The sequence below is a fragment of the Plecotus auritus genome, assembly GCF_963455305.1.
Source record: "Plecotus auritus genome assembly, chromosome: 10".
Taxonomy (NCBI): domain Eukaryota; kingdom Metazoa; phylum Chordata; class Mammalia; order Chiroptera; family Vespertilionidae; genus Plecotus; species Plecotus auritus.
In genome coordinates, this window is record NC_137785.1 from 61,281,025 (window position 1) to 61,308,855 (window position 27,831).

General features: G+C 58.6%; 1 protein-coding gene across 1 annotated transcript in view; it reads left to right on the plus strand.

The window, feature by feature from the left end:
* ZNF536 (zinc finger protein 536) overlaps positions 1–27,831 on the plus strand; it is a 346,815-nt gene that overhangs the window by 215,297 nt on the left and 103,687 nt on the right. Inside the window, 1 exon segment of the mRNA XM_080644358.1 lies at positions 16,845–16,997. Within this exon segment, the coding sequence (XP_080500484.1) occupies positions 16,845–16,997 (153 nt within the window).

The window sequence follows — 27,831 nt, forward strand, 5'->3', positions numbered from 1 at the left end:
ACGAGGAATCCGTACGTTCACACCCAGCAGAACGCTGCACTTGGCGGAGGCGCAGCCTTGCACGGGCGCGGCACGTGGCCCAGCCCTGGACGCGCCCTTATTTTAAAACGAAAACGGTGCAACGTTTCCCCGGGGCGGCCTCTCCGTCAGAGCGACGGGCGAGACGGCCGGTCGGTCGGGGGGGAGGGATCGCGTGTTTAAAATTCGGAGAATTAGAGCCGTAAAACGTACCGCGGAGCACAGAATCTAAAATGGTTGCCTCTCCCCCTCCCGGCGCCCACAGGATTGTTTTATGAGGGGGACTGCAGAACACCTGCTTTAAAATGTCGTTCAGAGCATCTCCCGCACGTCGTTTTCCTTAATTGACTTGGAAATGGCCCAAATGTATTGCTGAATGCAGTCTAATTAATATTAATAATAAATGCCATTATTAACATCAAAGAACATCTGGTGCTCCTGCCTGCTCGGAAGCCTCGTCTGTAACACATCCCGCGGTCGCTCCTTCTCGCAGACGTGGGGCGGTAAACAGTGGTTTTTTTTTTGGCCACGCAGGTCAAGCCGGAACCCCCCGTCCCGGCAGAAGGCCCGCGTCCTGTCTATATGTTTTTGTTTTTTTTAAGGAGAGAGAAGGAAAAAAAATCGTATCTTTTCTTTCTTTGGGTCACACGCGTTGCTGCGATACGCCAACGGGTTAGAGGTCCCCGGAGTAAACCGTTTTGAAAAAAACCAAAAAAAAAAAAAAAAAAAAAAAAAAAAACAACAACAGAAAACCGCTGCTCGCAGCATCTGCACAGTGGCCGCATTAGAGTTTTGTACAATAAATCACCCCCTGAATAACTTTAATCTAAAATTTCATTAAGTAGTTTCTTGTCAGGTAGTAAAGCAGGATAATGCAGTGCTGTTTAATGATAATTGGTGTTTGGTTAATAAATTCTGCAAGTTCGAATTACTTTCTAGCAATCTATAGAATGCAAGCCTCAGCAGTGTAACTAAACCTCAAATTGATTAACTTGCATGAACCAGGCGCGCACAAAGATGGCACCCTTCCAAATAAAAAAAGAGCAGGCGCATCAGCCGGATGGTGTTCTGTTGCTCTGGAGTAAGAAATAAATCCCCCCGGGTGCATTTTTAAAAGCTTATGCCTTTGAAATGATGTCATCATATTTTATATATCTTTTTCCTCCTTTTCTTTCCTATTTTCTTTATATGTACACACACTTAGGTCAGCGGTTCACAAGGCACGTGACACATTAGAATAATGGAAAGCATTTTTTTTTTTTTTTTTTTTTTTTTTTATATCCTAGAATCAAAACCACAAAACAATTTAGCTGGAAAGTATTATGGAGCGGGCGCCATTACCAGCAAGCTGGCGTTCCCCTCGATTAATGGGGGCAGGGTGTGGCCTCTGGTGTGGGAAAGGAGACAGACTCGGAGCCTTTTGCAAGTGAAACCCGCGCCGGTTCTCGGGGTGGTGTGTGTGTGTGTGTGTGTGTGGGGGGGGGTCCGCGTCCCGGGTTCCGGGGTGCAGGGCTGAGGGCGCTCAGGGTGGATGCCGGGGAAAGAGGCTGCGTTCTGTTTGTTGTCCCCGCCCCCCTCCCCGCCATGACTCCTGTGACATTGCTGTGGTTCCGTCGGCAGTCGGTAACAGTTCCCGGTTAAAAATAACATTTACTAAACGTCCTGAAACCCAAGACTCTGGCCCCTTTTGACGAGATAGATGAGCAAGGGCACAGGGCCCTGGGGGCAGTGACCCCGGGACCGACAGGGAGGTGTGTCCACGCGGTTCTCGGTCCGGACTCGGTGTCCAGCTGGGGCGTGGGTGGCTCCCCAGGCGGGCGCCACACGTGCAGGCATTGGGTGGCAGGGTCGGGAGGTGGCAGGCCTGGAGGGGAGCTGGTGGAGGGACAAGCCTATTGATGTTGGGGCCACTGCCAGCCGCTGTCCTCCCTGCGGAGGGCCGAGGAGGAGACCCCCCTGCCCCCCCAAGTGGGGACCGGGCGCCCTTGTCCGCTGGGGTGCCCTGGGTGTCCCCTGGCTGCCGTGGGGAGCCTCACCCAGCCTCAGGGCATGGCGACCCAGGTAGGGTTCGCCCCTGGCATCAATCCTTGACCCCTGAAAGGGTTGGCTTTGCCTTTGAAGCCGAGCAGATGGCACCAAATGGCACACGTTTTCAAAGGGACATCCCCAAGGAGGGGCGCGCAGGCCTCAGCCACGCCCCTTCCACTTCTCCCGCAGATCGCAGATCGCCGGCTGGGAGCCGCCTGTCATCTTTGGGCTGGGGAGCCAGGACGGGGGGAGGTAGTGACTCAGCCCTCCCACCCCCACTCCCCTGCCTCAGAACCCAGGCTGTTTTTTTTTTGTTGTTTTGTGTTTTGATTTTTAAATATGTTTTTATTGATTTCAGAGAGAGGAAGGGAGAGGGAGAGAGATAGAAACATCAATGATGAGAGGGAGTCATGGATCCGCTGCCTCCTGCACGCCCCCCACTGGGGATCGAGCCTGAAACCTGGGCATCGAGCCCGAAACCTGGGCGTGTGCCCTGACCGGGCATTGGAGGGACAGAGTGAGCCGGCACCCGGGGGAGGGGGGAGGGGGCTGTGGTTGATTTATTGCAGTAGATGATGCGGCTTAGGTGCAGATCGCACACGTGCTGTGTGCATCTCTGTTTTGAGTCCCCAAAATCACAGTCAAGACAGGTGCAGCCGGAACTAAAGGAGGACACGCCCCGAGCAGTACCCCCAAGGTACGCGCCGAGGATGGGGCCGCGTTCCAGGGACACGGGTCGGCGCCCTCAGTTCCGGGGCAGAAGTGAGCGTGTCAGGATGTGGGCGGCTTCCCCGGGGCAGGGAGCCACGTCTTCCATGCTAAAGAAAAAGGTCCCTGGTTCCCGCTGCCTGGCTCAGGGGCTGAGCATCGACCTGTGAACCAGGAGGTCAGGGTTCGATTCCCGGTCGGGGCACAGGCCCGGGTTGCAGGCTCCAGCCCCAGTGGGGGGCGTGCAGGAGGCAGCCGGTCCATGATTCTCTCTCATCATGGATGTTTCTCTCTCTCCCTCTCCCTCTCCCTTCTTCTCTGCAATCAATAAAAATATTTTTTTTAAAAAAAGGAGAAGGGGAAGAAAAGGTCCCTGGCATCTAATCGGGCGTGCTTTAACAATCTGGGAGGCATGCCTGTTGAAACCACTGCGCTAGGCCCTGGCACCTCTGGGGTTTAAGGGGCACACAGGCCTCGCTCACCCTCTCAGGCGTCCTCAAACGACGGCCCGGGGGCCACATGCGGCCCGCCGAGGACATGGATCCGGCCCGCCGGGGGCCGCTGCCGGTCCTGCTTAGCAGCCGACGCGTCCCGGGCCCGCAGTGCGCATAGGAATTTGTTCATAGTTTTTTTTTTAAACTATAGTCCGGCCCTCCCACGGTCTGAGGGACCGTGAACCGGCCCCCTGTTTAAAAAGTCTGAGGACCCCTGCAGTCTGTCTCACGCGACGCTCCGATTCCCTCGTGACAGTGGCATCGTCCAGCTCAGCTGTGGGCAAACTACGGCCCGCGGGCCGGATCCGGCTGTTCTATCCGGTTCTCTTGCTCTCCCCTCCGCTCCTTTACTTTGAATGTATATCAGTTCACACAAACACTCCATCCATGCTTTTGTTCCGGCCCTCCGGTCCAGTTTAAGGACCCATGGTGGCCCTCGAGTCAAAAAGTTTGCCCACCCCTGGTCCAGCTCCGCGAACAAGGAAGAGGAAGGCCGCGAGGTACAGCGGTGTGCTCAGGTGCCGTTTGGAGTCAGACGCGGAGCTTGGCGTCACGCATCTCGGTGTCCCGCGTGGGCCCCGCAGGCGGGCAGGCTCCGGAGCCTCCGGGGCCTGGCAGACACGAGGGTCCAGCCCCGGTCCCTTGTCCCAGGGGCACGGCTGCCCCTCCTTCGGGGACGCCTGGGAGGCCAGTCATCTTGCTACTGGGGAACTCATTCCTGGTCCAGCTTCCCAGACTTGGGCTGGTCTGGGGGCTCCCCAGAGCCGGAGAAGTTCGCTCTGAGACACGTGCTCACACCGGACACTTTATAAAAAATATATATACGCTTTTATTGATTTTAGAGAGAGAGAGAGAGAGAGACACGAAGGGAGAGGGAGCGAGAGATGGAAACATCAACATCCATCCGCTGCCTCCTGCACGCCCCCTGCTGGGGACCAGACCCTCAACCTCAACCCGGACTTTGGCCCTGACCTGGAATCAAACCGGTCCGGCGCCAACCCCTGTCTTGTCCCTGGCCCGGGCCAAGGCCAGAGCCTGGCAGTACATCTCCAGAAGGAGATTTGTGTGATGGGCACAGCTGGATTGATTTTTTTTTAATTTTCTTGCTGATTTTTATACGTTCCCCTGACATCTCTATCACCGTTCGGTGTGGCCGCGTCCGGCACTTCGGTCACACGTCCCCGTCTCCATCCCGTGCTGGCCTGCCTCCCCTGGAGGCTCTCCGAAGAAAAGGGCCCAGATCCCCGGGTTCGGCTAAAAAAATGGCAGTGACTTCCCAGCTGGCAACTGACACTTGTTTCCTGCCACTGTTTACTCTTCAATAAAAAATGCATATTTACCATAGCAACCCCGGGATCACGTGGCCCGTCCTCCCGCTCGCTCCCCCCACCCCTGACAGGGAATGGCTCCTTAAAGAAACACACACACATGCTAAATAGGCCTGCTTTTCAGATGCAAAAATGCGTTCTTCAGAAAGGAAGGCCCCCTTTCCTGGGATTTAATGCTAATAAACACGTCCTCTCTCCAGAAATCCTTCTGGTCCCGCGGTCTTAAATTTTTAGGACGTTCGTTCTGGAAATAAAGCCGAGATGCATCTTGGAGGGGCTTTTGTTTATCTTGACAGTTTGCCGATTATTTATGTTAATACCGCCCGCTCTCCGGATGCGTTGGTGTGTTTACATGTGCACGTATAGAGATAGATACGTTTCCCAAGCAGCCGCCGTCCGTATCATTTTTAAGGGAGTTTGGGGGTGATTCCGACGCCCCGCGGCTTCGTCTGGGATGGAAGGTCCTCGTGGACTCAAAGCTCCGTTGGGGCCTGAATTGGTTTCCCCTGTGACGTCGGGAGAAGGGCCTGGTGTTTGGGGTTTCGGAGGGACGACTTGGACGGAGCTGGCTTCTCAGGAGAGCAAGGCCGTTCTGTAACCGACAGCCACGGGGTCCGGGCTGCCTGTGGCTCCTTGAACCAGTGACGCAGAGACAGGTTGACCCCTATGTGAGCGTTTATCCCGATCCTGCCGGCAGGAAGGGGGAGCGGCAGGTCAGCCACGGAAATCTGCTCTGCCCGCCCCCCGCCATAGCCTGGCTGCTTACATTGGGCAGGAGGACAAAGATGACGTGGGGATTAGGAATGACAGGCGTGGGGAGGTGGGCACGGGATAATCTTTACAGGATACAAGTCATGCTGGGGGCGGGGAAGGGGGGGCGGGTCGCAGAGGGCGGGCACCTCCAGGCGGTCCAGGACCAGATGACAGGCAAAGGGGCAGGGGCTGCAGAGAACAGGTGCCTCCGGACGAGACTGTGTCAGCCACGAGGTGTCCATCCCCCCATCATGACAGGCGGTCCTCGGGACAGGAGGAGGGACCGCGTTCCGACGTGAGCGCCCAGGTCCCAGCTCCCAGCAGGTGGGCAGGTGCTTTCTGATCAGAACAGAGCCGTCACGGCTAACATGATTCTAATTAGTTTCCAATATTCTCCTTCTGCCCCTACCAGTTCCACACCTCGGAGCTGGCAGGGTGGGGCGGGCGCACAGGCCACCAGCCCCCCGGCCCCCACGCGGCGTCCACCCCTGCACAGCGGCGTCCCTTCGGCCAGGCTCTCGGGAGCGCGTCCTGCGCCAGGCGCCGTGGGAAGGGAAGGATGGTGCCTGTCCCGCGTTGCGGATGAGGAAACCGGACCTCCGAGCGGCCGTGTCATCGGCCCCGGATTCCACGCCCCGCAGTGGGCAGAACGCGTTTTTCCCCTGAAGCCTTTGCTTAGCCCAGTGGTCCGGCAAACTGCGGCTCGCGAGCCACAGGCGGCTCTTTGGCCCCCCTGAGTGTGGCTCTTTCACAAAATACCACGTACCCTAATTAAGGTAATAACAATGTACCTACCTATATAGTTTAAGTTTTAAAAATGTGGCTCTCCAGCCCTAGCTGGTTTAGCCCAGTGGATAGAGCGTCGGCCTGCGGACTGAAGGGTCCCGGGTTCGATTCCGGTCAAGGGCATGTACCTTGGTTGCGGGCACTTCCCCAGTGGGAGGTGTGCAGGAGGCAGCTGATCGATGTTTCTCTGTCATCGATGTTTCTGTCTCTCTATCCCTCTCCCTTCCTCTCTGTAAAAAATCAATAAAATATATTTAAAAAAAAATGTGGCTCTCCAAAGAAATTCCAATCGTTGTCCTGTTGGTATTTGGCTCTGTGGACGAAGGAGTTTGCCGACCGCTGGCTTAGCCCGTCATTTAACCCTTTCCGTCCAACCTCAGCCAGGAAGGGGGCCGAGGCCCGGCAGCCTTCGGGGAAGGGGCAGTGAGCAGACAGAGCCTAGAAGCTTCTCTCTATAGCCTTGGTGTCCGCAGAGCCTTCAGGGACCCCGCCTTGGTCTTCCCTGCCTGTGCCCAGTGACCACGCGCCGGTGCATTGGGGTCTGGGGGTGTCTATGGATGCCACAGCCTTGGGGACGGGCAGCATGGGGTCACCAGCCTGAGACTGGGTGTGTGTTTTTATTTTTATATTTTTATTGATTTCAGACAGGAGGGGAGAGGAGAGGGAGGGAGAGAGAAACATCCATGATGAGAGAGAAAATCATGGACCGGCTGCCTCCTGCACGCCCCCCACACTGGGGACCGAGCCCGTAACCCTGGCATGTGCCCTGACCGGGAATCGAACCGTAACCTCCTGGCTCCTAGGTCGACGCTCAACCCATGAGCCACATCAGCCAGCCTGGCTGAAAGGAATTTTAAAGATGCACACAGCCATGGCCGCTTTGGCTCCGTGGATAGAGCATCGGCCTGTGGACTGAAGGGTCCCGGGTTCGATTCCCGGTCAGGGCATATTGCCAGGGTTAGGGGCTCGATCCCCAGTGTGGGGCGCGCAGGAGGCAGCCGGTCCATGATTCTCTCTCATCACGGATGCTTCTGTCTCTCTCCCTCTCCCCTCCTCTCTGAGATCAATAAAAATCTATATTTAAAATTCCTTTCAGCCACACGCAGACCCATCTGAGAAAGTAGGCCGTACGTGACTCCCCTGTGTTCAGTGGCTTTGGAGGGAACCTGATTGGGACGTGAGGCAGGGCCCTCCGTGGCCGAGTGGCGTTGTGACCCGACGTCGGAGGGGGAGGGTCCCTGGACGCCACGCCCAGGCCTGTCCATCCCCCCCCCCCCCCCCACACCCCGCCGGCAGCCCATCCCTGAGCCATCGCACCATTACCCGTCCCAGCGGCTGGCTGTGCACTGCTTCCCGGTTTATGGAAAGTCGGCCACGTGCCTCCCACGTAACCTGGAGTCAGCCCGGGCGTGCGGACACCCGAGCCGGGAGGTAATTGCTTATCGTGTATCTCTTTGTTCCCGACACTCTTATAAAAGGGTCCGTATTATGTACGGTGTGACCTTCAAATGTCAGGAATGCGTTGTGCAGTAAACTGTCAATATTTGTGGTTCTGAGGCGCCCGGTGACTTTTACAATAATTGGAGCGGCTGTATGAAAAGCCCGGATCCCTCGCCTGGTTCCAGCCAGAGGCTCGGCCGGCGTCCGTCGGGGACCCGCCTTCCGCCGGCGCTTCGATGAGAGAGATGCTGAGGTGCCTGGGTGCCTTCTCTGTTTAAAAGAGAACCTGGCAGAACCCCGCTCCCGGGGGGCCTGGCCCCCCCCTCCCGCCCCGCCTTCCCCTCGCTCAAACACGGCCCCACAGGTGGCGGCGACGGGCCACGTTCATTGTCCAAAGCTCCGTTCAGCGTCTCGGGGCCGTGTAGGGAGGAGGAGGAATTCCTCGGAACTGGCAGGCGAGATCCGCTCCGATCTTCTCCCCCCCCCCCCAAAGTGGGGAGCTGTAAATTATCTTAAAAGGATCTTAAAAGCTATAGGGTATGGTGTGTGTGTGTGTGTGTGTGTGTGTGTGTGTGTTTAAGAAAATAAATTATGGAGAAATCTTGGGGAAAACTATGCTTTATGTGGACGTAGAGGCTTCTATAGTTGTCTTTTTTTCTTTTAAAGGAAGAAAAAAGTCCTTAATTTAAGTTATGAAACTGGGAAGGCACACCAGATATTCTGCAATAATTATGACGGTCATTGGGGTGTGGATTCACTTATGAATATCTGTCCTGTTGCCCTAACCAGTTTGGCTCAGTGGATAGAGCGTCGGCCTGCGGACGGAAGGGTCCCGGGTTCGATTCTGGTCAAGGGCATGTACCTTGGTTGCGGGCACATCCCCAGTGGGGGGGGGGGGTGCAGGAGGCAGCTGATGGATGTTTCTCTCTCATCGATGTTTCTAACTTTCTATCCGTCTCCCTCTCCCTTCCTCTCTGTAAAATATCAATAAAATATATTAAAAAAAAAAAAAAAGAATATCTGTCCCGCCCTACTGGTTTGTTGATGAATGTCTCCTCGGGACAGCGAGGCCTCGGTTTTGAGGGAGGAAGGGGGAGACTCAGGTGCCCCCACAGCACGCCCCGCCCCGCCCCGCCCCCTTCCCTGAGAAAGCTCGTCCGTGGCCGTGCTGGTCAAGTCTGGACGGCAGGAACCGGAGACCCCCCGAGGCCGCCTCCCCCAGGAAGCCCCCCGGGGCACCCCGACTGCCTGCCCATCCCCGCTGGCGTCACACCACAGACCCTGGAGGTGCTGAGCACTGTGGGGCGTGGCTGGTGTTTTGTGGGTGCCCGGGGCCCTTCCTGCCAGGCGGACCTCAGCTTCCGACGTCCAACTTGCTGGCCGCTCGGATTCTCTCATTTACTGAGAAAAGCACGGGCAGGTTTTTGAAAGCAGTGGGTTGAGCGCCTACCACGTGCCAGGGACGTGACTCACACAGCGGCCAAGGTCCCTGCGGCTGGGGCTCGTGTCCCGGGTGGGGCTGGGTGGGGAGCAGCCCGACCCCAGGTCCGAGCGTGCAGAGGGAGGCGGCAGGTGCCGGGAAGGGGCAAAGCAGCGGGCGCTGCCAACAGCGGGGGGCGTCGAGAGCCGCCTGCAGGTGGCGGGGTGCACAGGGAGCCCTCGGGGAGCAGGTGTCTTTGGAGAGTCCCCGGGGGGGGGGGTTGGACCCAGCTCCCAGGGTGGGGACCCTTTCCCTGCCCAGGGCCCTTGGGGTGTTTATAGCATCATTCCAGGCCATTCACAATCGTCCCCTCTAACATCACCCCGCTGCTCGCCTGGCCGGGGGCTCCGTGGCTGAGCGTCGACCTACGAACCAGGAGGTCAGGGTTCGATTCCCGGTCAAGGGCACAGGCCTGGGTGGCGGGCTCGATCCCCAGGGTGGGGCGTGCAGGAGGCAGCCGATCCGTGGTTGTCTCTCATCGTCGATGTTTCTGTCTTTCTCTCCTTCTCTCTTCCTCTCTGACATCAATAAAAGTATATTTAATAAAATAAAAAGTAAGTCAATAGCAACGAGCCTGCTCTGTTTGGTCAAACATTCATGAACTCACCCCTGATGCCTCGGCAGGGCCAGACCAAGCGATTTCACGAGCCTTATTCGGCTTTCGAGCCGGACGTTCCCCACCCCTGCAGAGGTCCGAGGAGAAGAGAAGATGGGTGCTGAGGACAGCGGGGGTGGGGGGCAGAGGACAGTGAGGTCAGATCAGTAGGGGGGCCATGTGGGCGGGGCTGAGGACCCCGAGAAGGATGGGGGCTATTCTAGAGAGCGATGGACCCAGGGCCGTCCCTCCCCTGCTGGCTACCAGGCTTCCCCCCCCCCCCCCCCAGAGACGCTGCGCCCTGGCCGGCCCCCCGCAGCCTCACTCTCCGGCCTGCTCTCCCCGTCCAGCCGGGTCAGGGTGGGCCTGCTCGGGCCACGGTCACCCTAGGGGTCTCTAGCGCGGGTTCCAGCCTGCACCGCTGACCAGGCCAGAAGGGACAGAGTGGGGTGCAGAGCCCAAGGAGACCCATCACACCAGGTGTCCCCCAATCCTGCCTGCCACGCCCACGGTCAGTCCCCAAGCTGGGGCCAAGCAGCGCCACCCACACAGCCAGTCGTGAGGGCCCTGGGCGCACCGGGCACGCAGGGAGCACAGAACACGTCGCCCACGGCAGGTCACAGGACGCCGGAGGAGAGAGACCCCATGGGTGGCCCCGTCGCCAGCAGGGTGCCACGCTCCCCCGACAGTTAGGAGCGGGCTCTGGGCTCCGTAAAACCGGGAACACATTTGGCCGAAGCGCTTGATGTCGGAGCCCTTGTGTATGTTAGGGGAAATTTAATCCATGTGTTTCTGACTCGTTTTCACTTAACTCATCAAAACGTTGCTTTAGAGAAACTCTTTGAGATCCCAGTATCTCGTGTTTTTTTTCTCTCAAAACTTTAGCCTTTTTATGACCTATTTCCCCAGTTCCCGAAACCCTATGTTGCCAAAAGCAGAAATGCACAGTTTTGAGTGTGGGTCAAAGGTGACAAAAGGCAGCGATAGGGACATCCCCTCTCCACCTCCACACCTGGACACAGGGAAATGGGCTGGTGAGCTCGGGGCCGGTGTCGGGGGGGTGGGGGGGTGGGTGGGGGGTGGTCCCCGTGAGCCCCGCCCCGTCCCCGGTCCTGAGACCCGAAGGGCAGCTGGCTCTTGCCTCCCCCTAAGTGGACAAAAATATCTCTCTATTTAAACAAACACTTTGCCAATCCATATTCATGTTTAGCTTTTTAGCATGACTATATATGGCCATCAGAAGCCAGGGAGCTGATGAAACAACAGAGACACAGACCAGCACTGACCCGAGGCATGGTCTTCCCAGAGTTCGATAGAGTTGTTTACAGGAATGTTACAGTTTTCCCGCATACCCCTCGTTTAAAGTAATTTTATAAAAATAAAGGAGCTCTCACCTAGGAATCTCTACCACAGTAATCATTGTTTCATTTGAGTCTATTCGCGTTAAAGTTTTCAAAATTAGGGAAAGTGTTAAGCTTTTAAGAGGAGCTGTGCATTCTTTTGGACTTTCTCCAAAGAGTCATCTCTTCTCCCCTGGGAAGATCTTAAAGACTGCTGTATGGGGGCAAAGAAATGAAGAAAGATGCAGGTTTTTGGTGTCCTGCTCGCCCCTTAGACAACAAAAATTGTTTTTTTTTTTTCATTAATGAATGGAGATTCAGACTTTTGTGGTGCTCTTTGCACGGGGCTCTTTCCGAATTGACAACTCATCTAGGAAAATGTATTTACTGTTACATTAGAAATTCCATAAAAACTAAAATACCATGGCTAGTTTATGGTATAAAGTGATACGTGCTCAGGTATACAGACAGCTACCTTATCCAGGTGAGGTTGCTGAGAAAACTCTTCAGTCACTGCATGAACTTATCACCATCATCATCACCACCACCATCACCACCATCATAACCATTACCTCATCATCACCATCACCATCACCATCATCACCTCCATTACCTCATCATCACTATCACCACCATCATCACCATCACCATCACCACCATCATCACCATCACCATCACCACCATCATCACCATCACCTCATCATCACTATCACCACCATTACCTCATCATCACTATCACCACCATCATCACCATTACCTCACCATCGCCATCACCATCATCACCATTACCTCATCATCATTATCACACCATCATCACCATCACCACCATCACCACCATCATCACCATCACCATCACCATCACATCATCATCATCATCATCACCATTACCTCATCATCACCATCACCACCATCACCACCATCACTACCATCACCACCATTATCACCATCACCATCATCATCACCATCATCACTGTGACCTCATCACCACCATCATCACCATCATCAACATCACCATCATCATTACCACCATCATCACATCATCATATCATTGTCATCACTATCATCACCACCATCACCACCACCATCACCATCACCATCACCATCATCACTATGACCTCATTATCACCATCATCACCATCGTCATTACCACCATCATCACAGCCATCACCATCATCACCGTCAACACCACCAACATCCTCCTTATAGTCGTTTTGAAAGGAAATCTTTCCAAGATGCAGTGCGGGCGTGGGGAGGGGAAGGATGAAGCGAGAACTGAGAACACAGGCCCGATGCAAAGGGAAGCCTCTTTGCTCCCCAGTTTGGCCTCTGGCTCTGTTCTCCGAGTCGCTCTGAATGGGCCGGGGAACCTGGACGAGTGGGCATGTCTGCTCTTTCTCAGCAAACACTCGCAGCCTGCGGGAGCAGGGAGAGCAGCAGGGTTTCCGGTCCTGGTACCGTTCACCTGTTCTAGGCTGGGACCCGGGAAGGGGGACCCCTGCAGCCTGTTCCCTCCGGAATATTATCGCTGCACCCATACACGACTCCATTTCTGAGGACCGGATCCCATATTGCTCAGTGGGGTCGAGAAATGAAACGGTGGCGTGGCTCAGATGTTGAGCATCGACCTATGAACCAGGAGGTCACCGGTTCGATTCTTGGTCAGATTCATGCCCGGGTTGTGGGCTCGATCCCCAGTGTGGGGCGTGCAGGGTCCCAGGGTCTCCCCACCATTTCCCCATCCAGGGAGGCCAGGAGAAGGAGACGGCCTCCAGCCGTAGCCAGGCGGTCCCAGGGTCACTCCGGGGCCAGATGCGCACGAGGAGCAGGTGAGGGGTCTGAGGCCGGCCTCCGTCCACATGTCCTCCTTCCGTCCCCAGACCTAGGGGACGCGTCTGCCCGGGGGAACACATAGGTTGTGGAGAAGGACATTTCTCAGAAGGCTCCACCCACCCACCAGCGTCGGACCACAGCTCAGTATTTATTTATTTATTTTTATATATATATTTTATTGATATTTCACAGAGAGGAAGGGAGAGGGATAGAGAGTCAGAAACATCGATGAGAGAGAAACATCCATCAGCTGCCTCCTGCACACCTCCTACTGGGGATGTGCCTGCAACCAAGGTACATGCCCTTGACCGGAATCGAACCCGGGACCTTTCAGTCCGCAGGCCGACGCTCTATCCACTGAGCCACACCGGTTTTGGCCACAGCTCAGTATTTAAAGTGCCCCTTCCTTTCCACAGCCTGCTCCCTGGGGGGGCGAGGACATCGGTCTGTAACCAGGACCCCGATTGCTTCCTGGCTGGGGGTGGGGCGGGGGGCGCGGGGAGGGCGCGCAGGGGCGGCAGGCCGAGCCTCAGGCCTCCACCGGGGCGTCCTGGGGAAGGACAGCTGTCGGCGCGTCACACGGGGGACGAGGCCTCGGGTGTTGGCCTCTGAGCGAGCCCCCGGCGGCTCGAGGTCCCCCCGCATAAGGCCTGGCCGCGTGTCCTCAGCCATCCTGTCCCTGCCCTTGGCTCGCGGCCCCTCCGGACACTTCCCGGGACCACCCACCGTCCGCTTCATCGTCGCTCGGAGTTTGTTTTTCTACTTGGATTTAGTCTCAGAGTAAACGCCATCGGCCTTCTGGCCCTCCAAAAAAAAAAACCAAAAAAAAAAAAAAAATCCCATTTCTGTGTAAAGTGAAAATTAGATTCTTAAATCTGCAGAGAAAGCTGTTTATCTTATAAATGTATTCTCTTTATTGGGCCACACATGTCCACGACGGAGAGATGAAAGGCAGCAGGGCCAGGCCATGGCTCCGCATGACGGCAGTCAGGCGCCCTCCCCCGCCCCCCCCCCCCCATGCACACTGGAACCTCCAGGCTCCGGCCTTATCTGTGCTCATCGCTGAGGTACCCGGGCAGGGGCAGCGGGAGCCGCCGTGGACCGTCCCCACCAGCTCCACTCTGCTCCATCCCGTCCCTTCCCTCCTGTCTGACTGTCCCACAGCCACGCTGTGTGTCCCCAGGGCTCGTTGGAGGGAGACTTGGGGGCTGTGCCCACGTGCAGATCACGGCACACGAGGACCCGCAGGAATAGGGTGGCCAGTGTCCACTCCTGCCCGGCCGGCCTGGCTCAGGGGTTGAGCGCCGACCTAGGAACCAGGAGGTCAGGGTTCGATTCCCGGTCGGGGTACAGGCCCGGGTTGCGGGCTCCATCCCCCGTGGGGGGCGTGCAGGAGGCAGCCGGTCCATGATTCTCTCTCCTCGTGGATGTTTCTCTCTCTCTCCCTTCCTCTCTGAGATCAATAACAATATTTTTTTTTTAAAAAAAGGGTCCCGGGTTCTGTTCCCGGTTGGGGGGCATACACCTGGATTGCAGGTTTGATCTCGGCCCCCGTCGGGGCTGGTGTGGGAGGCAGCGCGCCCCTGTGCCTCTCACATGGATGTTTCTCCCTCTCTCTCCCTCCCTCCCTGCTCCCCTCCCTCCCAGTCTCTCTGAGAAGCAATGGGAAGAATATCCGGGGTGAGGATTAAGGAAGGGAAAAGGCCCACCCGCACCCCTCTCTCTGGGAGACAGCCTCGGGCACCTAGAGAGCTCCTTGTAATTCCAGCCGAGAGCCAGGCCGCCTGGCGGAAAAGGGTCTTTGGCTGCGCACAGCGAGGCCGGGCCGGCTCACCGGCGGTTCACTGACCTCACGGACCCAGCCTCAGAGGCCGAGCGAGGCTGGGAGGTCAGTGCCCGTGCTGAGGGTTGGGGCGGGCGGGCGGCGGGCAGCAGGAGTGGGCGTTGCAGCTGCTTCAACCCAGCGGGGTGACTTGGTCGGACGTCCGGCCGTCCTTCTCCTGGGCTCTTGGGAAACTGGCCCCCGGGGGTGCAGCGCAGCACGCGACACGGGTTAGCGTGGCACCGCTCACGCCCTGGTGCCCGTGCGCCCTCGACCGTGGCCGTCGTCGGCAGCCTTTTGCACATGCGTGCGGACGACCCCAAACCTGGTGCTGGGCGGGGCGAGTTCCACGTGTGGCGGAACCCGAGGAAAAGGATGCCGGGCGATCAGGCCCCCTGAGAACAGCTCCCCGGGGGTTCGAAGGGTCGGGAGCTCGGGGCTCCTCCCGGGAGCCCGCGGAGGATTTTCCGGGGTGACGCCTTGTCGTGGGCAGTCGGAGCGCAGAAAGGGGGTTCCACGCAGAGCGTCTCCACGGAGCCTCAGAGCCAAGTGCGCTCGCCCGCGTCCCACCCGCTCACGGCCTGCGGGTGTGCGTGAAGCCCCGCCCCGCGGCGCTGCAGGAGGGAAGCGATTCGCATTGCCATCGCTCGCGTGGAGCAAGTCTTGTGTGTCCTGCTCTCTGCGGAGCCCAGGCCTGTGGTCACCCCAGAAGGTCCCCTCGTTCTCACGCTGGGTCTAGGTGAGGCCCCGAGGGCGGGCGGAGGCTGGGACAAGCGAGGACCCCGCCAGCCTCGGCGCCTCCGGGCCTCGGGGTCTGTGAGGCCATCAGCGCAGCCCCCACGGCCCTCCTCCAACACACGGCTCCCCGCGCCTGCCTCGGGCCTCGCCCTAACCGTGCCGTGGTCGGCAAACGGCGGCTCGCGAGTCACAGGCGGCTCTTGGGCCCCTGGAGGGTGGCCCTCCCACAAAATACCCCGGCCTGGGCGCGTCTGTTTGGAAGAAGTGGCGTTCGAAGACGTTTACGTTTAAAAAACGTGGCTCTCCAAAGACATCTCCGTCGTCGTCCTGTTGCTGTTGGGCTCTGCGGACGAATGAGTTTGCCGGCCTCTGCCCTCACGTGTTCTCCAAACGCTCCATGTTTCCACCGTTTCATTTACTGTCACGGCCCGCCACGTCCACGTCGCAGGCGGCCGCGTGCACCTCTCGCTCCGTCGCCTAACGGTTTGGGTCCCCCCACGGGCCGCCGCCGGAGGGACGTGGGCGTCGATGCGCTGCGGGCGGGTTCTCAGCGCGGGCTCCACGCTGCGGGAGTCTCAGCCACGTCTGCGTGTGCCTGTGGGTGCGTCTCTGGGTTCGCCGCGGGCGGATTGTGGCACCGTGTTTCCCGGCTTCTCTTCTCCCTCCCGCCAGATCCCGGCGGCCACGGGCAGGAGCCTGCCAGGGCGAGGGGACCCGTCGGGCCGTTCCCTTCCTGTCCCCCACGTAGCCCCGGTCTGCACGCCTTAGGGCAGCCGTGGGCGAACTACGGCCCGCGGGCCGGATCCGGCCCGTTCGGCTGTTCTATCCGGCCCATGGAGCCGAAAGAGCGGAGGGTTCTCTTGCTCTCCCCTCGGCTCCTTTACTTTGAATTTATATCAGTTCACACAAACACTCCATCCATGCTTTTGTTCCGGCCCTCCGGTCCCGTTGAAGAACCCATGGTGGCCCTCGAGTCAAAAAGTTTGCCCACCCCTGCCTTAGGGGCTCGGCCGATACACTTTTTCCATTTTCCGTCGGTTGCTCCGTACGATGCAAATGCGACTTCAGTCCCACGGCAGACGCTCCCGCGAGTCCCTCTTACAAATTAATCAGATCCAACCAAACACCACCATGGCTAAACTTTTTTTTGGGGGGGAGGGGGGGGGAGAAAAACTATATTTAATAGGAGCTAAGCAAGAGGAGAAAAATCCGACCAGCTGCTGACACAGCTGTTTCTGCTCTTGTTTAATTCAGTTCGATATAAAGGTACCATATGCCGCTTAAGACGATGATAGGGAAAGATGAAATAATTTTGGAGAATAACAAGGAAATACACGAATTGTCAGCGTTCTGTCAGATCTAAAGAACGAGACAGACAGGTGTGGTATCGACACGTTTGACGTTGCGTGGCGGCGTTAGCAGTTTGGGTGCGAACGACTCTTGACGGGCGCTGAAGTGACGTGCCAACATTTCCCCCGCTGCAGACCTCGGCGAGGAGGCGGGGAGAGCGGCCGGCGTGCAGCCGCCCGCGCTGCTGCGGGACCGGAGCCTGGGCTCGGCCATGAAGGACTGTCCGTACTGCGGGAAGACCTTCCGCACGTCCCACCACCTGAAGGTGCACCTGAGGATACACACAGGTGAGCGCTGGCGGGCCGCCCCCGTCCCCGGGTCCCCCGCTGTGGGAGTCACTCGGTCACGGGGTCTCCCGCGGGCCTGGGCACGCACCGCTGCTGTGTGCGTGGAACTGACCCCGAGGCCCTGGGCCTGGACGGTACTGTCCCCGTCCCGAGCGACTCCCCCCCCCCCCCGCCCCCAGGTCTGTGTGCAGGCCTGGGGTGACACGGACACTTGGCTGGCGGCCTCCTCCTGCTGCAGTGAGGACTGTCCGAACCGCGTACTGACCGGCGGCCTTTCGGGTGCGGGATGGCGGGCCTGTGGTGGTGCACCTTCCTCCTCAGCGGGGAGCTGGGTCCCCTGAGACTGTGCTGGGCGGGTTGTGGGGGGCTCCTCAAGCTGCCAGGACATGGGGACGGCCCCCCAGGGCCCCCACCGCGGGGCTGTCACAGGAGGGGAGACCTGGCCACGTGTCCCGGGATCCTGTCCGTTCATTAGATATGGACATGGATGGGGCCCCTGGGACGGCCCCCCCCCCCCCCCCGCCAGGGACCATGGGGCAGGAGAGAGAGTGACAGCTTTTGGGGTCAAACTGTCTTACGTATGAAAGGGGACGTCGCCGCTCCCCGGGCGTCACCCGCTGGGGCTCCGGCCTGAACCTGGGGTGGGCCAGACGGGGGGGGGTGTGCGGTGGAGGGAGGCTGGGTCTCCTGAGAATAAGGACTGACGGCTCTTAAGCCAACAGGGACGGGCCGCAGGCCTGATTGCGGCTCCTGCTGCCCCTTCCGGCCCGCGCCTCCCCCGGCCGCCGCCTGCCTTGCCCCTCCGTCCCGGTTCTTGCTTTTCTGTGAGATGCTTGGACGTGGCCGACAGGAAAGAAAAATCTATCCGCGCTATGGACACCTCCATTTTCTTTGATTTTTCTCCTGACGCTTTATCTATCGGAGTCTGAGCTGCTCCAGCGGGTGGACAAATACGCCATCCATTTTCAGAAATAATTGTGGTCTGTTTCCTAAGGAATCAATAAAGCTCAGGGCCCGGCAGGATGTTCGGTGGCGCGGGCCTCGGAGCAGCGGCGGCGAACGGACGCCGAGCGCCCTCACCTGGGCCCTCGCCGGCTGCCCCCACATTTCCCTGATGGGGGAGCCCCGAGGTGGTGGCTTCCTGCAGAACTGGGGGGCCGAGGAGCGTGGCCCCTGGGACGGCCCCTCTCAGGGCGCCCTCCCAGGCCAAGAGGGAGTGTCCGAAACCAGAGCCAGGTTCCACCGAGGCCTGGCCCCTGGGACCCGGCTGAGTGGGCACCGTGGCTCCGTCCTCGGCTCCCTCCCACCCCTCCCCGTCCTCCCGTCTGCCCTCCAGTGCAGGGGCCTGGTCCCGCGGTAGGACATCCGTGCCCGCAGACCCTCCGCCTGGAATGATCTCCTTCCGGTGGCCCCTGGGATCTCAGAGAGACCGGCCCCGACTCCCCGTCCGAAACACCCCTCAGGCCCCGCTTCATTTTCTTCCTCAGCTCGCACGCCCCGCGGGGACCCTGTGCGGTGCAGTTGCTAGTAGAACGTGAGGCTGGCGACGCGTCCGTCTGTCCCGTGGCTGTGATCTCTTGGTCCCCAGGGGCCACCCGCGGGTGCCCAGCGCCTGGCGGTCCCCGAGTGACCCGCCTCCTGCAGCCCTGCCTGGTGCTGGGGCCGCCCGCCGAGGGGACGGGGGCTGCGGGGACCCTGGTCAGATGGGAGAGGCGGGCTGAGCACCGCACCATCGGGAACCGCGCGTGGCCGCCAGCGGCGGGCTGGGACTCCAGGTTGCGGACCGCAGACCTGCCCAGGAGCGCGGTGAGGGCCTGACCCCGCCTGCGGGTCTCTGCACCCTCGGAGCGTGGCGCCAGCATCCCTTCTCGGTGACGGCTCCCCAGCTCAGGCCCCTGGCTTCCCCACACTCCCCGGGGGCCACGTCCCTCCCCAGGCGGAGCTGGGTCCCGAAGCTGTGTGGTGGTTGGGGGGGCCCCCATCCTGCCAGGACATGGGGACAGTCCCCTAGAGCCCCTGCCTGCCACGGGGTGTCCCAGGAGGGGAGACCTGGCCACGTATCCCTGGGCCGGGCTCGCCAGTGGCTGTGTCTCCCTCCGTGGCCTCGGCCCCCAGGGACTGTGGGGCAGGAGAAGAAAGGGTCAGGGCCTCCCCGCCAGGAGCCTGCCGACCCCGTGGGAGACCCCCTGAGCTGGCCGCGGGTCAGAGATGCTCCCAGAACATTCCGGGGAGGAGGACTGGGGCCCCCAGGAGGCCTTCCGGACCTGGTCGGAAGCAGGTGGGTGCTGCTTCTGACGTTTTAACGCTTGGGAAGCATTAACGGTTTTCCCCAAACTTCTGTTTCTCCTGCTTCACAAACTTCTTCTGAATTGTACGCCTCCTAGTCCCTGGAGGCGCCAGAGAAGCAAGGAGACCGGGCCGTGGGCAGAGGCATCCTGGGAAGCTCCCAGAATAAGGAAGAAAGTGAAAGACGCCGTGGAAATGCGCCCCCCAACCCCCTCCCCCCCGCCCAGCAGCATTTGCCGAGTGTAAAAGGCAGGGTCGTTCGTATCCAGATGAAGATCCATTTCCTTTTTTTTTTTTTTTTAATATATTTTATTGATTTTTTACAGAGAGGAAGGGAGAGGGAGAGAGAGTTAGAAACACCGATGAGAGAGAAACATCCATCAGCTGCCTCCTGCACACCTACTACTGGGGATGTGCCTGCAACCCAGGTACATGCCCTTGACCGGAATCGAACCCGGGACCCTTCAGTCCGCAGGCCGACGCTCTATCCACTGAGCCAAACTGGTCAGGGCAAGATCCATTTCCTTTTTATCGAAGAACAAAGAAGGAGGGAAACGCTCGCACGCGTGCTTGGGAGCAGAGCCGACAGTGGTCCGTGTGCGATTCGGCACATTCGTGACGGCGGTGTGCGCGTGCAGGCGACACGCACGAGGAACCAAAGCAAAACAGAGCATTGGCCGGTCACCGAGGCCACGGGCCCAGGGCGGCGTGTCCCCGGCCCCTCCCCGTTCCTGTGTTTCGAGGTGACGTCGCCGCCCAGGACAGGAGTCTGTGAGACGGAACACGCGTGTCCCCCAGTGCTGCCTTTGGCACGCCTCCCGTCAGGGCCCGCAGGAGCGCGGGGACATTCGGTGTGTCGCCGACGTGTTGTAACTGGGTGGGGTGGGAGGCGGCCTTGTCCACCGTCCTTCCTCCTGAGAGTCGGGTGGGAAGACACGGTGGGCGGAGGGGGACCCCTCCCGCGTCCTCCCTCCCCGACTCAGCGACTGCCTGTCCCCCCACACCTCTTCGTTGGGCAGGTGATCGGGGCCGCCCCTCCGCTTGGCCGTGTCCCCGAGACCCGCACGGCTCCCCGCCGTGGAGGGAGGTCCCAGGGACCCTCGGGTCCAGGAGGCCGCCCCCAGTTGGCTCTGCCGCGCTCCCCTCCTGTTTGACACGCCATCCTGGGGCTGACCGGAATCCGATCGGGTAGCCTGCCAGCTCTGCCCACCCTTCTTCCGGAAGGAGAGAGCGTGTGTCGGGCATAGTGGGGCCCTGCCACCTGCGTGATTATGAAAAAAAAAAAAAGAAAAAAAAAACACCCACTTGCCCCAAAGGAGAGGATTCTTTTTTTCCCTTTGGTTCCGAGGTAAAATGTCATGGCTTCTGTGGATCCCCACGAGCAACCGCGAGCCCATTTTCTTCCCCCACAGCCCCCTGTCTTCTCTCCCCGCCCCGAGGACGTCCCACACTTCGGTGGCAAATAACGGGCTTGGCTTTAAATTTCCTCCGAAGTTGCACGGAGGAAAGGTGGCGGTGTACCCTGCCCCGCCAACGCTAAGCGGGGAGATGCCCATTAGCGGAATTAACCGCGGTTCCGAGGCAGGATCCGGCGCTGTACGGTGGGCACGGCTAATGAACGCTGCCGCGGCGATATTTCATCAGACAAATTAACGCTCACGTTTAATGGGGAAGTCGCCTAATGAATCTGGGCTCCAGTGACAGCAATTAAGAGACACAGATTGTCCCCTTCTGGACAAGCCACTGTTCAGCGCGAAGCAGCTGTGTGAGAAGTCTCCGGGTTTACAACGTATAGATGCTTTGGGGGAATTAGCGCACCGTTTATATTTATGGACTGGAGCTGCCGCGGGAAGGCACCGCCGCCGCATTCGTCTCTCCCGGTGTGCGCTGAGTGAGGACGGGGAGGAAGGCTGGGGAAACGGCGAGGAGACGCTGCTGCTGCCGCCGCCGCCAACGCAGGAAACAGTCCGCACCTCGACGTCCGACCCAGAGCCCTTCGCGAGAGCTAGCGGAGCGAACCGGAGTCGGCAAGGACACGTGGGAAGCTGGGAAGCGCGAGGCCCTTCTTAAAAGCCTGGGAAAGGGGTGTCCGCGGAGACCCGTGGGGACCCACCTGTGGTTTGGGGAACTTGATCCTCCGGCGTATCCAGCGCAACGTGGAGGCTCGGAGGGATGAAAGCCATGGCCCTGCGGAGAGAGGTACGGTGGCCCGGCCGGCGCGGCTCAGGGGCTGAGCGTCCGCCTAGGAACCAGGAGGTCACGGTTCGATTCCCGGTCAGGGCCCACGCCCGGGCTGTGGGCTCCATCCCCAGTTAGGCGTGCAGGAGGCAGCCGATCCATGGTTCTCTCATCCTTATGTTTCTATCTTCCCCCTTCTCCCTTCCTCTCTGAAGTCAATAAAAATATATTTTTTTAAAAAAGAGAAAATAGGTGGATGAACGAATGAAACCAGGTGGCCATATACAGGGAGTCCCCCCAAAAACGTACACACACTTGGACAACAACTAATAGCTCCGTTCTGGAAATGAAATGTATTTCAATAAACACGGCCTTTATGATGATTCTAAGTGTGTGGCTACATTTTGGGGGGACACCCCCCTGTTTCCATAGCTTCTTTTACAGTTCCCTGTAGACGTACCGATGCCCCCCCCCCCCCCAAAGCTGAGTGTGGCAGCTCGTCCCCACGGCGGCGGGAGCTGGTTTTACTCTAAGATGGTCCCAGCGATTTCTTTTCCTCTTTATGGAATGTATGGGGGTGGGCGGGGGGGGGGGGGGCCCTGGCTAAGGAAAGTACACAGGTGTCAGGTGCGCAACCCTGCATCACGCATCCGCCCCTTGACCTTAGCAGGGGTGGGAACCTTTGTGCTGCCGAGGGCCGTTTGCACATGAATAACATCATTCACGAGACACACCGGGTTATCAGCTCAGACATTCGCCTGCTCTATCTGGTCAAACACCTAATGACCTCACCCCGCCCCCGGGCCGTGGCAGGGCCAGACCCCATGATTTTGAGGGCCTCCCACGGCCCGCGGGCCGGACGTTCCCCACCCCTGCTTCCGCCCATGGAGGTGAGGGAGGAGCTGCCGAAGCTTCTGTGATGCCGGTTCTCGCTACACTCTCTTTTCTAGAAAGGCACCGTCTGGACCCAGCCTCCCTCCCTTGGAAGTTTGGGGAGGTTTCCCGGGGAAGGTCACCGGTGCCCTGACCTGCTTCGTTGGGTGGGGAACTGGCTCAGCGCCGGCCCCCTCCCCCAGGCGCAGCCTTCGGAAGGGCCGCGGGGGCCGGACCCAGCCTGCGGAGGAGGCTCCGTGGCCCCTCACGTGTGGGGACGTGTCTAAGCAGGTGCCGGCATTTAAAAACCAGGGTACTGCACGTAGGAAACGGGAGTGTGGCTTTGCCTAGAGCCGTGGTCGGCAAATTGCGGCTCGCGAGCCACAGGCGGCTCTTGGGCCCCTTGAGTGTGGCTCTTCCACAAACTACCACGGCCTGGGCGAGTCTATTTTGAAGACGTGGCATTCGAAGAAGTTTTAAGTTTAAAAAATTGGGCTCTCCAAAGAAATTTCAATCGTCGTGCTGTTGCTATTGGGCTCTGTGGACGAATGAGTTTGCCGACCACTGGGCCCTAGAGCGTCAGCGGTCGCCGTGTCCACAGCTGTTTGGACTTGAGTGGCGGCCGCCCTGTGGGAGAGGCGTGGGGTCTGCCCGCTGTTTCCCGCAGCCCGAGGTGAGCCTGGCTGGGAAGGCCCCTTGGAAGAGGCTCCCACACCAGGCGGGTGCAGAGACAGCGTCCCAGACATCACGGTCCCAGGCGCCCTGAGAAGCTCTGGGCAGCCCCAGTGGTGCCCCCGTGGGTTTGGACCAGCCGTGGGCAAACTACGGCCCGCGGGCCGGATCCGGCCCGTTCGGCTGTTCTATCCGGCCCACGGAGCCGAAAGAGCGGAGGGTTCTCTTGCTCTCCCCTCCGCTCCTTTCCTTTGAATTTATATTAGTTCACACAAACACTCCATCCATGCTTTGGTTCCGGCCCTCCAGTCCAGTTTAAGAACCCATGGTGGCCCTCGAGTCAAAAAGTTTGCTCACCCTGGTTTGGACTCATGGAAGGCCTACGTGGCCAGTCACTCAGCGAGACGGCGCTGCTGGCAGGGTCTGGGCGGCCGGTGCCACGAGGCTGCACAGGGAACACCTTTCCAAGTCTCAGGCAGGGTCTGGTGGGCGAGGGGGGGGGGAGCTGGGCGGCACTGGCTCGCTCCTGGGCAGACACCCGAGGCGTTGGCACCAGCCCCGTGTCCGGCTGCAGCGAGTGGCGGGGTGGGTGGCACGGACGGGGCCGTAGCTCTCAGCGCAGGTGGGCTCGCATTTGTCCGCTGGCCAAATGGAAGAGGTGTGTGCGTGCGCATGTGTGTGTCTCTGTGTTCCATGGTGTGTGTGCATGTGTGTGCATGTGTTATGTGATGTGTGTGATGTATGGTTTTGTGTGTGCGTGCGCATGTGTGTGTGTGGTGTATGGAATGTGTGTGGAGTATGATGTGTTTGCATGAGTGTGTGTATGTGCATGTGCACGCGTGCACAGGCATCTCTGGGTATACGTGGGGTGTGTGTGCACAGGCATCTCTGGGTGTATGTGTGTGTGTGTACAGACGTCTCTGGGTGTATGTGGGTGTGTGCACAGGTGTCTCTGGGTGTATGTGTGCACAGGCATCTCCGGGTGTATGGGTGTGTGTGTGCACAGGTGTCTCTGGGTGTATGTGGGTGTGTGTACAGGCATCTCTGGGTGTATGTGGGTGTGTGCAGAGGTGTCTGGGTGTATGTGGGTGTGTGTGCACAGGTGTCTCTGTGTGTGTGTGTGTGCACAGGCGTCTCTGGGTGTATGTGTGCACAGGCATCTCCGGGTGTATGGGTGTGTGTGTGCACAGGTGTCTCTGGGTGTATGTGTGTGTGTGCACAGGCGTCTCTGGGTGTATGTGTGCACAGGCATCTCCGGGTGTATGTGGGTGTGTGTGCACAGGTGTCTCTGGGTGTATGTGTGTGTGTGTACAGACATCTCTGGGTGTGTGTGTGTGTGTGCACAGGTGTCTCTGAGTGTATGTGTGTGTGTGTTCAGACGTCTCTGGGTGTATGTGTGTGTGTGCACAGGTGTCTCTGGGTGTATGTGTGTGTGTGTTCAGACATCTCTGGGTGTGTGTGTGTGTGTGCACAGGTGTCTCTGAGTGTATGTGTGTGTGTGTTCAGACGTCTCTGGGTGTATGTGTGTGTGTGCACAGGTGTCTCTGGGTGTATGTGTGTGTGTGTTCAGACATCTCTGGGTGTGTGTGTGTGTGTGCACAGGTGTCTCTGAGTGTATGTGTGTGTGTGTTCAGACATCTCTGGGTGTATGTGTGTGTGTGCACAGGTGTCTCTGGGTGTATGTGAGTGTGTGTGCACAGGCGTCTCTGGGTGTGTGAGTGTGTGCGCGCACAGGTGTCTCTGGGTGTATATGAGTGTGTGTGCGTACAGGTGTCTCTGGGTATACGTGAGTATGTGCGCACAGGTGTCTGGGTGTGTGTGTGTGTATGTGTGCACAGGTGTCTCTGGGTGTGTGTGTGTGAGTGTGTGTGCACAGGTGTCTCTGGGTGTATGTGAGTATGTGTGCACAGGTGTCTGGGTGTGTGTGTGTGTATGTGTGCACAGGTGTCTCTGGGTGTATGTGTGTGAGTGTGTGTGCACAGGTGTCTCTGGGTGTACGTGAGTATGTGTGCACAGGTGTCTGTGTGTGTGTGTATGTGTGCACAGGTGTCTCTGGGTGTGTGTGTGTGAGTGTGTGCACAGGTGTCTCTGGGTGTGTGTATGTGAGTGTGTGTGCACAGGTGTCTCTGGGTGTACATGAGTATGTGTGCACAGGTGTCTGGGTGTATGTGAGTGTGTGTACAGAGGCATCTCCGGGTGTATGTGTTTGAGTGTGTGTGTGCACAGGTGTCTGGGTGTATGTGAGTGTGTGTGCACAGGTGTCTCTGGGTGTGTGTGTGTGAGTATGTGCGCACAGGTATCTCCGGGTGTATGTGTTTGAGTGTGTGTGCGCACAGGTGTCTGGGTGTGTGTGTGTGTGTGCGCACAGGTATCTCCGGGTGTATGTGTTTGAGTGTGTGTGCGCACAGGTGTCTGGGTGTGTGTGTGTGTGTGCACAGGCATCTCCGGGTTTCAGAGCTGACGTGAGGCCTCAGAGAACACAAGCCCCAGCTTCCCACACCAGAGGGTGAGGGGGCACAGGTCCCGACGTGGGAGTCGTGTGCCCGGGGGAGCAGACCGTAGCTCCGGGGCCCTGGTCCCAGCCCCGACTCGCAGCCCCTCCTGGTGCAGAGGGCAGCGGCCTTCCCTGCTCCGCCGCCCGCGTCTCTCCCCGAAGGCACTTCCCGGGAGCGGGCCCCTGGTCTCCGCGCTCGGCTGTGCCGACAGCAGGCCTTCTGGACGTGGAGGCGGGATTAGTGTCCGCAGTTTGTAAGACTCCTCAGCTCCGCTCTGGGTTTTCAAAGCGTACTCTCTCCCTGTCTGCATCAGCACCGCTCGGGACCCCGGAGAAATGCCCCCTCGGGCCCCACCCCCGACCGAGGGCATCAGGACCACAGCTCCTGTGTGCGTCCCCTGGAAATGCGCCCACGCAGCGCCGTGCACCCCACCCAGGCCCGCGGGCACGGTCCACACCCTCCCTCGGCAGCTCCCGCCACCAAGGCCCGGTGCTGGCTGCAAACCCTGTGGGATGAGCGATGAAGAGGCGCCTAATCGCCCCAGGTGTGCTCTGAGGGGCAGCCCTCGCCTCACCCAGCGCCTGCGGGCCTCACCCAGCCCCGGGTGCCCACTGACCCACAGCCAGATCCCGAGACTTCCTCAGGCCCCATTGCCTGGGCTCCACCCGCCGCCGACCCCCAGGCGGCCCATCTCCGTCCCACGGAGGCGTCCCGGTCTCCGGTGAGTTGTCCAGAGAGGGCAGCAGCGACGTGAACCTGGGCCTCGCACGGGACTGAGGCGGGACGTGGCGGCGGTGCCTGAAGCCCTGTGTCCCTTTCTTTTTTTTTTTTTAAATATACTTTATTGATTTTTTACAGAGAGGAAGGGAGAGGGATAGAGAATTAGAAACATCGATGAGAGAGAAACATCGATCAGCTGCCTCCTGCACACTCCCCACTGGGGATGTGCCCGCAACCAAGGTACATGCCCTTGACCGGAATCGAACCCAGGACCCTTCAGTCTGCAGGCCGGCGCTCTATCCACTGAGCCACACCGGTTAGGGCAGAGCCAAAGCTTTGAACAGCATTGATCTGAATCTCAACAGGGCACTGATCCTGAGAAACTGGGAAAGGGTGGAAAAGTTGTTGTTTTTAAAAAATATATTTTTTATTGGTTTCAGAGAGGAAGGGGAGGGAGAGATAGAAACATCGATGAGAGAGAATCATGGATCGGTTGCCTCCTGCACGCCCCACACTGGGATCGAGTCCACAACCCAGGCATGTGCCCTGACCGGGAATCGAACCTGGGACCCTTCAGTCTGCAGGCCAACGCTCTATCCACTGAGCCACACCGGTGAGGGTAGCCCTGTGTCTCTTGCGTCTGGACGAGTGCCGGTGGGGACACAGTCCCTCGGAGAGATCACATGGGTGCGGACACGCGGGCTGGGTGGGACCAGCTCCCAGGGACGGTCACGCTCGCCTTCCCCGCGGACGGCTTCTCCATCCCCGAGTCTGGGAGAGACCGGGGCGGGCTCAGGAGCCCTTGGGCGGCATTTAAACCCGCGTGTGCGTCGCCTCCTGTCCCCTCGGGCCCACGGTGCACCTGGCCCGAGTCCTACGCGCCCGTGTCTCTTCCGTGGAGGCAAGAACAATAGACGTTGGGTGCTGAATGGGAATAAATACTTAATTCGTGAAAACGGCCTTATGCGTTTTAAAACGCCCCTTAACGCGATTTTTATTCTCTCGGAAGCGCTTATTACAGGTAAATTACGCATTTTACTGCCGCAGCGTTAGCTTCGCCATTAGAACGAATTTAAGGCCCTGCGCAGACCAGTAGATAACGTTCGTTTCAAACACAGAAGCTAAATATATTTTGCCCCTTTTTATTACCCGTTTTCTTTTAAGGTTTATTGACTGCTTTTTGTCTTAACTATACGTCTTCTACGTGCCGCCGCCGTAATGCGCGGTAACGGCATTAATATTTTAGGGGATCGGTATTTATGGATCTTTATTTGGAAACAATGCCGTGGGTCTGCCGCTCTCCCAGCCCTGGAAGGGTGCCCTCCCGATGATGATGAATTGCCCGTTGCCGTGTGCCATTTGCTAATTATATCCATGATTTACTGCGGAGCGAGACTTAAATCATTCATTTCAGTCTTGCGTAACAGGGCCATAAAATTTTTAGGTTTAAAAATGGTTTCCATGTGTATAATTTAAACAAATTTCGGAGCTATTGCACACACACAAAAATACCGCACCCAGCCATTTGTTACGTACGCCGTCTTCCTAAACTTCTACTCTTAATGATCACTGTGGTTTGGAATTATTATGCTTAATTTTCATAATCATAG